This window comes from Rhincodon typus, chromosome 28 (assembly GCF_021869965.1).
Source record: "Rhincodon typus isolate 14 chromosome 28, sRhiTyp1.1, whole genome shotgun sequence".
Lineage (NCBI taxonomy): Eukaryota > Metazoa > Chordata > Chondrichthyes > Orectolobiformes > Rhincodontidae > Rhincodon > Rhincodon typus.
Genome location: NC_063359.1, coordinates 27,161,302 through 27,179,185, shown reverse-complemented (window position 1 = coordinate 27,179,185; position 17,884 = coordinate 27,161,302). Strand labels below are relative to the sequence as shown.

The following is a 17,884-nucleotide window of genomic DNA, read 5'->3' as shown; positions in this document are numbered from 1 at the left end:
CCACCTCATCTACAAATCCCTGAACACTATAGGCAATTTAACATGGCCAATCCACCTAGCCTGCACATCTTTGGACTGTGGGAGGAAACCAGAGCACCCGGAGGAAACCCACACAGACACAGGGAGAATGTGTAAACTCAACTGGAATCAAACCTGGGTCCCTGGCACTGTGAGGCAGCAGTGCTAATCACTGAGCCACCATGTTGCCCTTTCTAAGAGGTATTCTTGTAGGAGGTATTCCTTAACAAGATGTGAGGGAGTAAAATTAAACTTTTTCCAAGGTCTTGCAACATGGAGGTCAGGACATCAAACTGAAACTTGAACTCTGTACTTCTCTCTACAGATGCCATTAAATTTAGTGAGTATATGTTGCACTTTTTGATTTTATTGGAAGGTAATGAAATAATAGGGATACTTACAGCTTAAACGGTCAAAACCCATGTCCCATGGCACACTCTGTGTAACAATGTGCCAAACATCCACATCTGCATTTGCTCCGTGTTGTCAGCTATGTAAGTTTTTTCACAGAGCTTCTGCTTTTAAGACATGGTTTATGCAGTTCCTCTATGCACTGCTTTGCACAGCTTAAAATAGGAAAACCGTGGGACTCTCTGCAGATTGATGCCAGAAGAATGACTACTCTAGATTGAGTTTCCATATACTTCCATCAGTAATATCCATGCAAACGAGGCAGAACGAGGGCAAAAGCACTGCCTGGGATTGCAGATATAAGGCGGCTTTGTCCAGCACCTTGAGTTCTGTGTGCTTTCTTTTTTGTTACCTTGGTTCAGAGTTATCTCAGGCCCCTGGCCATGCCTCCAGACTGAAATGGACAGGTTGTGTGTGTAGACTGCCTCAATAAGACTCTTCAAACTGCACTCAGTTTCTGAAGCCACATTGTAATGTTTCCCAGATCAGGTAGTGTTTCACTTATTCAGGAACTGACTGATATTTACCAATGAATTCATTCCATAGTAATTTGTCATCCTCAGAGATTGTGGAATCAGGTCATATACAAGATGGGAGACTCATTGAATATTCATTGCAACAGCTAATTAACCCATTTTCAACTGTTATACCAGAATTGCACCAGGTTATCACTCTTAAACACGTTGGAGGATTACTTTTCAAATAGAAAGAAAATCAAAAAGTACAATTAAATTTTATTACACTACCCCAAATTCTGTGGGTTCCTGGAAAATTTGCCGTGACAAAAGTACATTTTAGTCAAAGCTTGAAGCCTAACTTACACTGCACAATTTCAAACATATTTTCCCAGGTTGCAAAAGCAGAAACTTTAGCCCCGTTTTCTTTGTCTGAAAGTACAATCCAATCACCCTTAAGAACTGCAAACAGTTAACACCTGGTTCTTCAGGTTCCACATAGATTAAATAGCAATCTATCAGGATAATCCCAGCATAAGCAACTGTGGTGAAAGCACAGCTGGTTGTTAGAATACTGGGATGCATGTGTTACGGTGTTTAAATAAAATAACTTTGTCTCAGATCAGATTCTCAAAGTAATTCTCTATTTCATATTGTTTCATGAGCCTAAGGCTTGGATATTTTTGCTGCAACATTGAAAATTTGATTCGGCTATAAGGGGCACAGAGACACGGCATTTCACTCTTGATCCTTTTAGATTAGCGTTCTTCCTGGGATTATGCAAGAACACTGAGAATTCTGACAAATGCTGCACAAAGCTGTTGCATCAGTCAGACTAAATTCACTCACTCAATCTTACTGTTTGCTCTTACAAACAACAAATCAGTGAATAAATCTTCTCTGTGGTTACATCATTTACAAAAGTGTCAGGAAAAAAAATGTACACCCTGTTTCTGCCAGCAAAACATAGATGGATAGAAAACACAATGCAACATCAAAAGGTAACAAAAAAAAAGTGTATGCAGGTTTATCCCAGAGCATTGGGCGTAACTGACACTGAACTGCATTTGAAAGGGACTAGATTACACAGTGGAAATTTCACAGAATAAATTACATTACTTAAAACATGAAGAATACAAAAGCAGATCACTTGGCCGACACAGCTCACTGCAACATCTATGTAGTAAATTCTCTACCCAATCTTTTCTCACCTACTTCTGTCAGCTTAACTCTCTACTCCCTTCCTCCTCAAATGCTTGTCTCACCTTCCCTGAACAGATTCTCTTCAATCGCTCCCCCTTGTTCCACGTTCTTGCCAGTCTTTGGATAACGAAAATGATTCTACCACTTGTCCAGAGGTTTTTTCCTTTAGTTCATAGTAGTGTGTGAGACAGATAGAGAAACTATGTGTGCAGATGTATTTTTTAAACCTTCATTCACCAAGTGTGATAGCCTATATCTAATTTTCCAGACTGCTGTGGATCTGGAGTCACATCTCGGCCAGATCAGGTAAGGATAATCGTTCCCTTCTCTCAAGGGCAGCAGTGAACCAAATGGGATTTTTCTGACAATAGACACGAATTTCCAGATTTTTATTGAATTCAAATTCTACTGTCTGCCATGGTGGGATTCGAATCTTGGTTCCCAGAACATTCCTTGGGTCTCTGCATTAACAATCTTGCGATCATACCACTAAGCCATCACCTTCCCTTACGTGTGAGAGAGAGAATGTGTGTCTGTGTGTGTGTGTCTGTGAGTGTATGCGTATGTGCTAATATAAAAGCAAGTGTGTATGTGTGTCTGTGTGCATGTACAGACGTGAACATATGTGAAAGAGAATGTATGTCCGCATGTGCGCACATGCATGCACATACGCAAAGGAGAGAGCATTTGTGCGTGTCTGCATGTATGTGTGTGCACACGTGAAAGCAAGTGTGTGTCCGCATGTGTGTAAAAGAGTGTGTACATGTGTGAGATAGTAAATGTGTTTATGTGTGTGCATGTGCGTGTGCGTGTGTGTGCAGGGAGATGTGAGTTGGGCACAAAAAAATGAATTTTGAGAGACACCAACTGCAACAGGTGGTTTTTATTAATTTCTAATTTGGTTTAATGTAGGATTTGCATTGTCTGCAAAATATCTTAGGCCCATGTCCCTGCCTATACCTTTTCCAGGCTTTTGGATTTTAAAAACTGTGAGGGTTTTCTTCCATGAAAAGGAATGTGTTTGAAAATTCTGGAATGTAATGTAACATATTCTTACGACACTTCATTAATTTGGCGCATGGTCTTGCCAATACAAGGCCAAAATTTTAGATCATTGGCTATGCACTTTGTTGCGATTGGCAAGGCCATTGGGAAAGGGAGCGTTGATCAGGAAAGGGACAAAATGGCACAAAGACTATGAAGGAGATGGAAAGAATGCAGATGGAGCGATAAACATCAATCAACGCCAATGGAACAACTTATCATTCATTAGGGACTTTGGGAGATTTTTATACTCATTTCCAGCGGATTGTACTTATTCAGCAAATAAACCACTCATAAAAAAAAAACACAAAGATGGCAGAAGAGCTTGAAAACTAACCCCACAGTGGATCACAAACAAAAACATTTGAGAGTTCCCGGTTAGTAGCATAGTGATAATGAGTAGTTTCCTGTGTAGAGTAAGCACTAATGTGTAGTAATAGTAATCCTGTGGCCCAGATTCTCCACACACAGTTCAATATTCTATTCAATTCAATTCAAAATTACTTGATTCTTCTGAAAACTCATCTGATTCCCCCAGAAGGGAATAAGAACAGTAAAACATACAAATGTGGCATATGAGGTTGGCCAGTCTTGTATACTTCAAAATGGGGGACCAGTGTGACAGTACGTTCACTTTCCACTATTACTTTCTTTCAGTAAATTGGCTTTCTTTCCTCTGGGTCACTAATGCCCTTTGGGAATCTGCTGTTCTAACCTGGAGTGGCCTAGATACATGTTTGCAGAACCATAGCAATGTGAATCAACTGAAATGGCTTAGCAAGCTACTCAGTTAGAGGGTAGCTCAGTGGGCCTTGCCGGTGTTGAAAGCATAAAGAATTTATTTTGAGACACTGTTCCAGTAACAGCCTAGAATTTCCTCAGAAAAAGCTGCGCCTACTAAATGAACAGTGCCTGCCTGTAGCTTGCTGAGGGTGGGTCTCCTGCTCTGTTGCATTCCTACTGATACAGTCACTGGTGTAAAAATCCATGCAGTTCTGCTGCTTGGAAACTCCCACACACCTTTATTAAAAGCTTATTTCTTCATCTCCCAGACACTCAGTTGCATGTCTCATCAATTTATGAGTTTTGCAGAATAATTTATGAATGCAAACTTTTCAGTCTTCTGTAGAGTGGAGATGAAATGAATTGACAGTCATCTGAGATCAGGTCATCAAGGGCACTTTGAGAGCCCCATCATTGTGTACCAGCACCATCAGGTCACTGGGTAAAGTGAGGGCTGTATTGTTAAATGGTTAGCTGGAGGTGAGGGGAGAGGAGAGAGAGAAAATGTCTAAAAATACTGATCAGAAGGGCAAGGGACAAATATAGCCCAAATGAACTAAAAAGGAGATAAAGACTAAGGAGGAACAAAGCAAGAAGTTAAGAATAAACTAGTCAGCAAAGCAGCTGGAGGGAGTGGGCCACAAGGGACAGAATTACAGAATATTGGGAACTATTGATCTTGTACCAGAGGGGAAAGCAATCTTCCCCAGTATCAATGTTAGCTGTGTGCTGTAGTAATCCAAACCAAAAGCACTGCTGCACTCTCTCCCTATGGGCCACGATCTACTTTCGTTTCGAATATTCATCTTTTTCTATTAGCAGTTACAATGGTCTCTGCGTCAACTCATTGTGGCAAAGCATTCTAGAAATCTTGTGTAAAACCAGTAATTCCAAAACAAAATCCAACACATGTGGACGAGACAGACTTTTCAGTGCTCTGAGTAATCTGCCAGATAATAATCTTTCCATCTTGTGGCAGATTGAAGAAAAATTGTACTTATAATGTCCCAATTGCTTCATACGCTAATCAGGTGGTTTACCAAAAAGCTTAATTTGAAAAAGAAGAGTCGATTTGAAGGGTGTTCAAAGGATAAATGGATTGCAAGGCAGCAGAGTGTGGGTATGCAACTGCAGAGCATGGGGCCTTGAAAACACAATAGCTCATGGTAGGGGCGAAAGGAATGGACAGCGCACAAAGTGTAGAAGAATCAAAGGAATGATAAGAACAAAGACAACAAAGAACAAAGAACAAAGAACAATAAGCACAGTAACAGGCTCTTCAGTCCTCTAAGCCTACGTTGACATATTTTGCCCTTCCATACTAAAACTGCCTTCCCTTACAGGATCTATATCCCTCTCTTCCCATCCTATTCATGAGCTCGTCCAGGTGCTTCTTGAACGCTGCTATTGTGCCTGCTTCCACCATCTCCTCTGGCAGCGCGTTCCAGGTACTCACCACCCTTTATGTGAAAAACACACCTCGCACATCTCTTTTAAACTTTCCCTCCCCCTCAACTTGAACCTGTCTCCCCTAGTAATTGACCCCTCCACCGTGGGGGAAAAAAAACCTCTTACTTTCCACTCTATCCATGCCATTCACAGTCTTATAAACGTCTATCAGGCTGCCCCTCAACGTCCTTCATTCCAGTGAAAACAAACCCAGTCTATCTGACCTTTCTTCATACTCAAAATCCCCCATACTAGACAACATCCTGGTAAACCTTTTCTGTACCCTCTCCAAAGCATCTACATCCCTCTGGTAGTGTGATGACCAGAATTGGACACAATATTCCAAGTGTGGCCTAGCTAAAGTTCTACAAAGCTACAGCATAACTTGCCTATCCTTATACTGAATGCCCTTTCCAATGAAGTCAAGCATACCATAAGCTTTTTTTACTACCTTATCTACCCGCGCTGCCACCTTCTGTGATCTGTGGACATGCACACTCAGATCTGTCTGCATATCAATACTCCGAAGGGTTCTGTCATTCATTGTATAAATTCCACCTGTACTTGACCTTCCAAAATGCATCACCTCACATTCGTCCAATTAAACTCCATCTGCCATTTTTCTGCCCATGCTTCCAACTGATCTATATGCTGCTCCATCCTCTGATAATCCTCCTCATTATCCGCAACTCATCCAATCTTTGTATCGTCTGCAAACTTGCTAATTAGACCAGCTACTTTTTCCTCCAAATCATTTATGTCGAACATGAACAGCAGAGGTCCCAGCACTGGTCCCTGTAGAACACCATTAGTCACAACTCTTCATTCTGAAAAGCATCCTTCCACCGCTACCCTCTGTCACCTATGACTAAGTCAGTTCTGTATCCATCTTGCCAGCTCACCTTGTGACTTCATCTTTTGTAGCAGTCTGCCGTGAGGGACCTTGTCAAAGGCTTTACTGAAGTCCATGCAGACACCATCTTTTCCCTCATCTATCATCATCACCACCTCCTCAAAAAACTTAATCAAGTTAGTGAGGCATACCTCCCCTGCACAAAACCATGCTGTTTATTGCCAATCAGTCCATTTGCTTCTACATGTGTATAGATCTTGTCCCTAAGAATCTTTTCCAATAATTTCCCTACCACCAAAGTGAGACTCACAGGTCTGTAATTTCCTGGATTATCTCTGTTACCCTTCTTAAACTATGGGAAAACATTAGCTATTTTCCAGTCCTCTGGGACCTCACCTGGGACCAAAGGGAAAACAAAGATATTTGTCAATGCTCCAGCAATTTGTTCTCTTGCCCCCCTTATTATTCTGGGATAGAGGAAGTAAGAAGAGGTTTACAGAGATAGGGAGAGCCAAAGTTTATGAAGGGACTTATATGCAAATATGAAAATTTCAAATTGGAGGTAATGGAAGTCAATGTACATCAACATCGATAGTGTATGAGTGAGTGGGGTTTACTGCAATGTAGGATAACAGGCAGCAAATGATCTGCTGTTAACTCAGGTTATGACAACTGGGAGGTTAGCCCTGGATTAGAATAGTCAGGTCTCTATACTAATGTCGAGAAATCTTGTTACATGTATAATCCATCAAAGTAACTGACTGAAAGACTTGTTTATATTGAACCTTTCACTCCCTTTGGATGCATCTAAAGTGCTCCATGGCCAATGAATGGTTTGCAAAATAAAGAAGGAAGAAAATTTATGATCATAAACTCCTGTTATGACCTCAGGCAGCTAAACTATTTTTGAAATGCAGTCATCATTGTAAATTTAGTGGAGCGCACAGCCAAATTTCACACAGCATGCTCCCACAAACAAGAATATGATAATGATAAGATAATAGGTTTTGTGAATAAAATTAAAATACTCTGCATGCTGGAAACCCAAAACCAACACAGAATTGAATAGAATTGAATTGAACTGAATGCGCTTTCTTGTCATCATGTACTCAAATGAGAACAGTGACAAGCTTATAAGTCACCACTTACAGTGCCATCTTAGGTACAAAGGTACCTAGGCACAATCCTCAGTTAAAGAATAGGGAAATGAAGAAGAAAGATTATATTACAGCTATGCACAATATGACTATTGAGGGGAAGTTAAAATGCTGGAGAAACTCAGCAGCTCTGACATCATAGAATCCCTACAGTGTGGAAGCAGGCCACTTGGCCCATTGAGTCCACACCAACCCTCCAAAGAGCATCCCACCCAGACCCACCCTACTCTATCCCTCTAACCCTGCATTTCCCATGGCTAATCCACCTAGCCTGCACATCCCTGGACACTACAGGCAATTTAGAATGGCCAACCCACCTAACCTGCACGTCTTTGGACTGTGGAGATGAAAACAGAGTTAACATTTTGAGTCCAATATAACTCTGCCTCAGAACCTCTTGTGTTTTTTGGATGAGAGATTAGACAAGGTGGATAACTGTCCCAATCTTCTTTGGAGCAGTGTCTTTACATTCACCTGAGACAGCAGACAGAGTCTTGTTTTACTGTTTCATCTGAGAGAAAGTATATCCAAGTGTGCCTCCTCCGTACTGAACTACAGTGTCAGCCTACTGTAGTCACTGTATCTTACAGAAGCTTACAGTATCTTACAATTTATTTTATGACTGTGGTAGAAATGATCAAATAATTCACATCTTGGTTGCACTAGTTGAGGAATAAAGGTTACCAAATAGGGAAAATCTGCTTAATCTTCATTTGCTAGTGTCAAGAGGTCTGTTACTGTAGTGATTGGAACCAGGTGGATCTTATTTACTATGAGATCCTTGATTGGGGGTTGTTAACCTGGGCCATTCAGGGAGCCCTGGCTGACAGATATAAACAGGGGATTCAGAGAGCCTCCTGACTTCGAAGAAAATAAAACAAGGGATTCAGAGAGTCTCCTCCCTTCAGGGATTGACTTCAAGCTGGCTGGTCACAGCCAGTATGCTGTGCACGAGTAAATAAAGGCTGACTTGGTGATGGGATACCGGCCTCTGTGCAATTATTTCTGTGCATTTCTAGAACATGATGACAGGCCTTGGCTTAATGCCTCATCTTGTATGACAGTTACATCTCCTTACATTTCAATAATTAGTAGGTCCTGTGACACAGTGGGAATGATTGCTGCCTTTCAGCTAGAGACTCTGGTTTCAAGACCCTCCCAAATTCCTGGTCAGTTATGTGATGGAGAGAACATTGGAGCCTCTGCCATCACTATCCTTAGCCCCAGGATGACATGCAAACATTCATGTTGCCACAACAACTCCTACACTGAGTGTACTGTAACACGCCACCATGACATTTCCATCTCTATTGAAAGATACCTTAAACAATAAACCACCACTGAGGTGATGTATAATCCTCTACACTTACTTAAAATCCGCAAATATGAAAGCTACTGCCAATTTCACAAGTTAGCACTGTTTTTAGTCTACACTGTGACATTCTTTCAATTGATACAGGCCAGAGTTTAAATTACAAGCTTCAATGTGGAAGGAAATTATCCATTACGGGGAATGTATGGCATAGGCATCATATTCTGAGAAAAACGTGTGCAGCAGCTCAATGTAAATCACATTGAAACAGGGAAATAAATTGTGAAAAAGAACAGAATCACACAATCAGCCGCAAAATCTGTTTCTTCCTTCAACAAACCATCTACGATCTTGTGGTTGAAGGAGACAGATGCCAGTAAACCACAGGTAAAACCTCCAAGACAATGTATCATTATGAAATATATTCCATTATCTGACAAAATTTCACATCCAAGTATGTCACAGGCCATCATTCAACCCTGACAAAATCCAATACATAAATAAGAATCCCATGGTGCCAGCAGCACTGAAACCATCATGAACTGCAGAATTTTGATTCTTTCAGACAGACGTAGCAATAATTGCACTGAGGAGGCAATGGATGGAAACTGAAGTAAAGCAGAACGTTTGTCAGATAACATCAGTAATTCACATGTTTTCCAACAAATTATTTGATCAAATTCAACAATGTTTGACTTTAAGAGTTGAAATGGACAGGCATCCAAGTTATTTTAGGGATGAAGATTATGATTAAAAAATGTGCTCATAATTTGAAATCCATTCCATCAGTTTTTTTTTATAAGGGTCAAAGCCAAGATTTTCCAGTAACTTTTAAATGCCAAAGCAAGTTAGTTAAATTCCTTTCCTTTTTCCACAGAGAGTGCAATCTGTGCTCATTAAATTCAGCAGACACTCAAACAGCTTAGTTTTGAAAAAAAAGACATATTTTTCCATGATTTCTTTAGAAAGAAACTATTTTCCGTCTGAGTAAATATGATCTATTTTGTCACATTAAGCAATACTCTATCCAGAACCCGATTCCCATTATCATGTATTGGCCAATTTGCTTCGTATCTCTTAGGTGTGATAGTACTTAAAAGTTGCTAAGGCATTAAAGCAGGGTAAGATGCATCAAAGGATATTGAAGGAAGTGAAAGTGGAAATTGTAGAGGCACTGGCAATTATCATTCAATCTTCCCTAGATTTGGGAAAGGCAGGAGGTTTGCGCCAATTTTAAGCAGTGCAGACGCAATGGGCCAAACGGCACCCTTCTGCACTGAAACAGTTCCGTGATTCTGAAAATATCACAGGATTTTCCATACATACAGTCTTATCCCAGAACACAGGCCTTCTCTCTGGAAGCTTCTCTATGTTAGTTTGATGTTTAGCTCCACCTACATGCTAAAGCGATCAAGCACAATTACGGAGAACAGTGGATAGTCCAACACACAAACAGAGATCAGTCAAACCATTGGACACTACGTTCATAATTAGAATGAGAATATTAATTTTTTGCATAATTTTGACTGCTTCACATTTTAGTATCTTTATTACATTCTGTGTTTTCTCAGTAGCCCTTGGCCTATTGCAGGAGAGCAATCAGAAATCCTTTCCTCTGTACTTCTCTTCTATACTCCACACTGTCAATCTATATCTATAAATGTTATCCTACTGATAACATTTGAACATTAAAACTATTATTTATTGTTTGTGCATTGGACAAGGCAAATGTTTGAACTCGGGTGTCTCATCTTAAAATTGTTCCTGTCTTGTTAACATTTCCAGTGAATTCAATTTTTTGCCTTACCATTGACAGAAGCTGTGGTGGATGGACATGTTAACCTGTACAGCAATTCAAATGAGCAATGTTGTCAAGGAGACACCAGCCCTTGTACATCATATTGTCACTTAGATGATGCTCTGCATTAGAAACCTCTGCTGTCTGGTTCTGTCTTCATTCTGTCACTGTTGAACCTCCTCAGAAATTGCATTGTCCAACCCTACCCTGCATTGAGCTGGGCTTCCTTGAAATTTGCTCCTTCCAGAAGAAACAAGTTCATGTTTTTGGAGGCAGCAGCATTGGGTTGAACAGTCAACCATTTAACATACACCCGTAAGATGGGTATTCAGAGTTTGTCTTGCTGTCTTGAGTGCTTCCAGACAATATACGCAGAGAACTGTTAGTCCACTTACTGGCCCAGTCCAGGCTAGTCCAAAGTGAGACTTAGAGAATAGGCTCATTCTAAAAACCATTGCGAGCCCAACAACATGTCCCCGTTACAGATCTCAATAGGTGTGAAGGTACATGATTATAGACTTAACATCTGTAATACACAAAGAAGCTCTATGGGGGGAGAAAATGCTTCACACTGGCAAGTCTACAGACCAAGAACCACATTAGACTGGCATCTCTCTGTAGTTTACATGTGGTCTACCAGTTGGAGCAATTTTATATTGCTGATAACATGAAGAGGTCTGTTTATCCTTCTTAAAAATATGATCATTACCACGTGATGCCAGCAGTCTCCCACACAAACTAACTCTGCCAGAACAGGGAAAAGTGAACTCCTCCACTTCAATAACTGTCACCCATAGCGTTTGCTTTTCTTGTAATTCTGGAACTAGATTTTTATTTAAATGCCGCAAATGTTGTTATTCTAAAGGGGACATTTTTTTATTCCCTTCAGAAACTAAAAAGAATACAGTATATTTATTTTGTTACTTCTATTGGATTTTAACTATAATCATTTGTGATGATTTTTCTCTGCACCTCGGAACATAGTTATTGTATACAGAGTGTCTGGTTAAAATTACCATGTTTAATCCATGTGTTTGACATCTTGGTGAATGTTTAGCAAAATCAAAGCATTTTTAAGCTTTAGTTCATGAAATTATCTCATCCAGAATAAAATTCCAAACAACATTATTATTAACAAACTGTAAATAGCCTGGACCCGGAGGTAAAGTAGTCATTATTTCTAAGTTACTCAACAATTCCCTTGTGAACCTCTTATTCCCGTATAAGCTACAGAAGTGCGTTGGCATGCGAACAGTATATTGCATCAGTTACTTTCCCAAACAATCCAATCTTTTTACTGAATACTATATGGTTGTAAAACAAAAATGCACTTACTTATAATTGTCCTCTTCAACAAATTTTTGTAGCTCTTCGATATACCGGACAGACTTCAGATACTTCTGCACATGGGGCAATGTTACCAAATAGTCTGTGAAGAAAATAGGCATTACAATTAGTTAAATCACTCCAGTGAGAAATCCAGTTTTTAAATGCCATTCTCAAGAACCAGCCTGTCTTTAGAAAACTTGGTAAGAACCCAAGTGCAGAACATCACTAACTCATTCTTTTGCAGTACTTCAAAAGTGAGATTTTTTAAACCTGCTCTTTATTTAAAATTTTTTTTGCTTTTCTCTTCTTCCTTCCAAAGTGGACAACTGTATTTTCCCACGTTATACTCCATCTGCCAATTCTCTCAAGTCAAGTCCACTCACTTAACCCATCAAAGCCTCTTTGCAGAGTCCACATATATTCCTCACATTCACCTTTCTACTTGATTTTGTACTGTCAGCAAATTTGGCTCCAACACCAAGTAGCAGAAACATATCACGGCTTCACAACCTAAGTTTGGTCTTCCATCTAAAAGACACTGCAAGGTGTGAGCATAACAGGAGCAGAGCATAAGCAAAGAAATGTTGAATGAAATTAAAAGAATTGCTTAATATAAATATCAAGTTCAACGATGTTTTATATTCTTAATCAGCTGTGTATTTGTGCAAATATTGAAGGAATTGCAGCAGTTGAAGCATTGCTGGACAAGTCATTGCAGATAATTTACGATGGGTTGTAGTACTCTTTGGGAGGTCTTGTGGCAGAATAGGTGGTGATGTTGATTCTGAACCAGAAGCTGAGTTCGATTCCCAGCTTAGGAATGATGAGCAAGGAATGAACCTTGTTATAAAGTGGAGATTGAGACCTTCAGAAAACTAAAACCGAAACACCCACCTCGCCCTATAATCTGTAAAAGGAGTGTGAAAAGTGGTGCAACCTGCCTTTCAGCAACTTCTAGTGGTTAAATAAAACAAATCCCTGACACTCACTTTACAAATCAATAAGTAACAATTTATTTATCTAACTCTAACAGCAAACAAATTAACTAAATTATTAACAAACTGAATAATCCAGGCCACAGTTCAGGATTTTTTTCATTTTTGTAGTTATTGATGTATTTGTTTGTGATGATGCAGTCATTGTTTGGAAGCACTGATAAATTGGTTAGAGCTCCAAGGCTGTCTCTATCTAGCTTATTGATGGTCATTTCCTATTCTCCTGATTTCTGTACTCTTCACTAACTTCTCCAGGCAAACCTAGGCAGCCCTTCCAAGCCCACAACCTTGGTAGATAAGAGTAACAGGCAATTGATGACCCTCGAAGACACACACCATCCTGCTTTCTTTACTGGGTCACAGTGCTGGCACTCTTCCCATAACATCCCTGCTGTGGTTCAAGAGGAAGTTAAACACCACCTCCTCAAGGGCAGTAAATGCTAGCCCAGCAAGAAACGCCCACACCCACAAACAAATTTATTTTTTAAAATTCCACTTTTTTCTCGTTTGGAATCTGCGGGAGGTGTTTTATCACTTGACTGATAAAGAGGCCACACAAGGCCCCCTCTGTAAGGCTACACTAATATATTTTTCGCAATTTCTTTACAAGTAATATCCTATAATTGAGGCAGTCTATCTAAGGAAGCACAGAGGAATTCTACAAGAATTCAACAAAAATATTATCCAATTTCTGGAGCGCTTTCAAAATCGGCTGCAGCAAGTTCTTTCAAGCTGTAAACGTAACAAACAGTTTAGGTTCAGATTGAACAACTGTCCAACTCGAACCTCTTTAGTTTTATTCAGATTCCTACTCATGGGTCAACGCAGCTTTCGGGAATGAGCAAAAGTGATTTGTATCACAGCTTGATTTTTAATTTCTCTAACCGCCTGGCAAAACAGGTTGCAGTCCTCAAAGTTAGTGAGGTGTGGAATATTGTTTAAGACTTATTGTCTTTGAACTGATACTACTGGCAAACTTTGTATAAACAAGGCTTTAAATCTTGGAATTGTTTTTGTTCAGAGCTTGGACAGCAAAATCTTTAAATCATCCAATTTGTGCCAGATAGAGACAATCTTGGAACTCTAATCAATTTATCAGTGTTTCCAAAACAATGACTACATCATTACAATCAAATACATCACCATTGACAAAAATGAAAAAAATCCTGAATTGTGGCCTGGATATGGTGGTCAGTAGCAAAGTGCTGGTGCTTGCTAATGACCTTGAAGAAAGCTGCCTGAAAAATCTAACAAATCCTGTAACATGGATTTCTCCTTTCCCAACGTCAACATGAATCTGGTGCTAAGCCAAGGAGATCTGTCTGCATCCAGCAACAGTGATGACATGAAGTTGGGTAAGCGGCCAATCACTTCAATAAATTCTTACAGACAGCAAACCACTGGATAAAATTGGTCCGTCAGATTTTATCATCATCTTACAGCAAACAAAAATCAATGTGACACACGTGGAATTAAAGTAGAAGTCGAAACACCATCATAAATTTTGAAACTTTTTTTTAAAGAGCTGTTGGACTTGTGTTTAATAATAATAGAGAAACTTGAAATTCAATAAATATAAAATTAGATTTCCAGAGCTGCAAGGTTGTTCATCAGAAACAATGCTCAGAATCTCATAAGGGCCTGAATAATGTGGATGATGAAGAGATTTGTGGCAATGTCATGTGAGAAATCCAACAAGGCCCAACTTGACATGAGGAGCAACTAGCTGCATCTTTTATAGATTTGCTGGATTTCTCATTAGACAATGGTGAGCTGCAAATGAAGGATCATCGCTTATTAAATTGTTAAATACCTTATTGACATTGCACCCCATTAGTATTCATCAAACTAGTATCTTACCAAACATGATAGCAAACTAGATGGTGAGAATTCTCACCATGGAGTCAGACTGGTAGTCTGGTGACTTCAACTCAGCCACTATGCGAGAAGAGCCTCTGTGTAGTTCAGTATTGAGGGGCGTGATGCATGGGTACATACTGGTCACAGCACCATGCCCCCACTCCCCCGCCCACCCACTCACCCTGTCCACACACACTGGGATTCCACATTTACCAATCCCTCCTTATCCTCATGGCACCATTACACTTCACTTGCAGCACACTCTGGAAGTACAGGCGACTGGAGCAGGCTGCATTTCTGGGGCTGCTTACTCCCTCTCTTAGCTCTCACTCACTTAGCGCCTACCTGCACGCTCCCTTCTGTGCCTGCCAATGCCATGCCAGTTCCTGCATTGGCATCTCAGATCCAAATTCTCTCAGTATTGCCGTTATGAAGTGCTGCTTAGTGCAGACATGTGAACAGGCTGCTCGTCTCCAGGGATCTGTCTGGTTGGGGTGGCTGGGTGCAGAAGTAGTCAATGCATTCATAGAGCCATAGAGATGTACAGCACAGAAACTGAACCTTTGGTCCAACTCATCGATAATGACCAGATATGCTAAATTAATTGAGTCCCATTTGCCAGCATTTGGCCCATATTCCTCTAAACCCTTCCTATTCGTATACCCATTCAGATGCCTTTTAAATGTTATAATTGTACCAGCCTCCAGCACTTCCTCCGGCAGCTCATGCGCACCACTCTCTGTGTGAAAACATTGCCCCTTAGGTCCCTTTTAAATTTTTCCCCTCTCAGCTTAAACCTATGCCTTCTTGTTTTGAACTCCCGTACCCTTCAGAAAAGACCTTAACTATTCACCTTATCTATACCCCTCATGATTTTATAAACCTCTGTAAGGTCACCCCTCAGCCTCTGATACTCCAGGGAAAATAGCCCCAGACTATTTAACCTCTCCCTTTAGCTCAAACCCTGCAACCATGGCAACATCCCTGTAAATCTTTCAAGTTTAACAATATCTTTCCTGTAGCAGAGAGATCGGAACTGAACACATTACTCCAAAAGTGGCCTAACCACTATCCTGTACAGCTGTAACATGACCTCCCAACTCCTCTACTCAATGCACTGACCAGTGAAGGCAAGTGTACCAAACGCCTCCTTCACTACCTTGTCAACCTGCCACTCTACTTGCAAGGAACTGTGAGCCTGGACTCCAAGGTCTCTTTGTTCAGCAACACTCCCCAAGACCTTACTATTAACTGTATAAATCCTCCCCTGATTTGACTTTCCAAAACATAGTACCTCACATTTATCTAAATTAAACTCCGTCTGCCACTCCTTGGCCCATCAACCCATCTGATCAAGGTCCCATTGTACTCGGAGGTAACCTTCTTCGCTGTCCACTGCAGCACCAATTTTGGCGTCATCTGCAAACTTACTAACCACACCTCCCATATTCAGATCCAAATCATTTATGTAAATGACATTCGATTGGAATCTTCCAAAATTTCCTAGGGTCCAGGAAGATTGCAACAAAGTAACATCATCGTTCCAAAAAGGGGGTGACAGAAAGCTGGAACTTAAGCAACTTAAGCTGCAATCAAGCAGTGTCAACATGGCTTTTCTAAAGGGAAATCATGTTCCATAGAATCATAGAATCCCGACAGCGTGGAAACAGGCCCTTCCACCCAACAAGTCCACACTGACCCTCAGAGCATCCCCCAGACCCATCCCTCTGTAACCCACCCAATCTACACATCCCTGAACACTACGGGCAATTTAGCATGGCCAATCTACCTAGCCTGCACATCTTTGGACTGTGGGAGGAAACCAGAGCACCCGGAGGAAACCCACGCAGTCATGGGGAGAATGTGCAAACTCCACACAGACAGTCGCCCGAGGGTAGAATCGAACCCGGGTCCTTGATGCTGTGAGGCAGCAACTGCTAACCACTGAGCATTTATTAAAATGCATTGTAGATGTAATAAGCAGGATAGATAAAGGGGAGCCTGTAGATGTAGTATACTTTGATTTCCAAAAGGCATTTGATAAGATGCCATGTGCATGGTTACCACACAAGATAAGAGCTCATGTTTTTGGGGAGAAAATTGGTATGGATACTGAATTGGCTAAGAGGAAACTGAATGAGGATAAAAGGGTGATTTTCAGGACGACAAACTGTAATCAGTTGAAGACCAGAGGGATCGTTCTGGGACCTCAACTATTCACAACATATTGATGATGTGGATGACAGAAATAAGTGTATTGTCACCAGAGTTGCTGCTAATAATGTCCCAGTAGTATTACCACTAGACTATTAATCCAGAGACCCAGCTAATGGTCTGGGGACCTATGTTCAAATCCCAGCATGGCAGATGGTGGAATGTGAATTCAATAAGGGAAAAATCTGAGATTAAGTCTAATGATGACTATGAAACTTTTGCCAGTGTTGGAAAAACCCATCTGGTTCACTAATGTCCATTAGTAAGGAAACTGCCATCCTTACCTGGTCTGGCCTACATGCAACTCTAACAAACAACAATGTGGTTGACTCTCAACTGTCATCTGGGCAGTTAGGGAGAGGCAATAAATACTAGGCTGGCCCGTGATGTCTACATCCCGTGAACGAATTTAAAAAACGAAATGGAAGATTGTCCACTTTGGCAGGAAAATTAGAAAAGCAGAATATTATGTAATTAGAGGGATACTACAGAATGTCACAAGGCAAGAGGATCTGGTTGTCCTTGTACACAAATTACAAAATGTTAGTATACAGGCACAATAAGTAATTAGGAAAGCAAATGGCATGTTGAATTTTATTGCAAGGGGGATAGAGTCTTGCCACAATGGTACAGGATGTTGGTTAAAAACCACACCCAGAGCATTGTGTATAGTTATGATTCCTTCCTCGATGAGGGATATAATTGCATTGAAAGCAGTTCAGAGAAAGCTCACAAGGCCGCTTCCTGTGATGAAATGTCAAGGAGATTATAGCTGGTCCGTTTGGTGTTGGGAAGCACGAGAGGTGATCTAATTGAAACAAAAGATATCAGACGGGGCTCGAAAGCTGAGAGAATGTTTCCCCTGATCGGGGAATCTAGAATCTAGGGGGTCAGGGTTTCAGAACAAGGGATTTCCCCAAGAATAAGATGAGGAGAAATTTCTTCTCTCCAAGGGTGGTTAGCCTTTGAAATTCTCTTCACAGGCAACTGTGGAGGCTTGGAC

The 17,884-nt window shown here is 40.7% G+C and overlaps 1 protein-coding gene across 6 annotated transcripts in view; it reads right to left on the bottom strand.

The window, feature by feature from the left end:
- Nucleotides 1–17,884, bottom strand: part of ralgps1 (Ral GEF with PH domain and SH3 binding motif 1) — a 679,153-nt gene that overhangs the window by 177,741 nt on the left and 483,528 nt on the right. For all 6 annotated transcript variants that reach the window (XM_048613656.1, XM_048613661.1, XM_048613657.1 and 3 more), the window contains exon 10: nucleotides 11,819–11,912. In XM_048613656.1, the coding sequence (XP_048469613.1) occupies nucleotides 11,819–11,912 (94 nt within the window). The remainder of the gene's footprint in view (nucleotides 1–11,818; nucleotides 11,913–17,884) is intronic.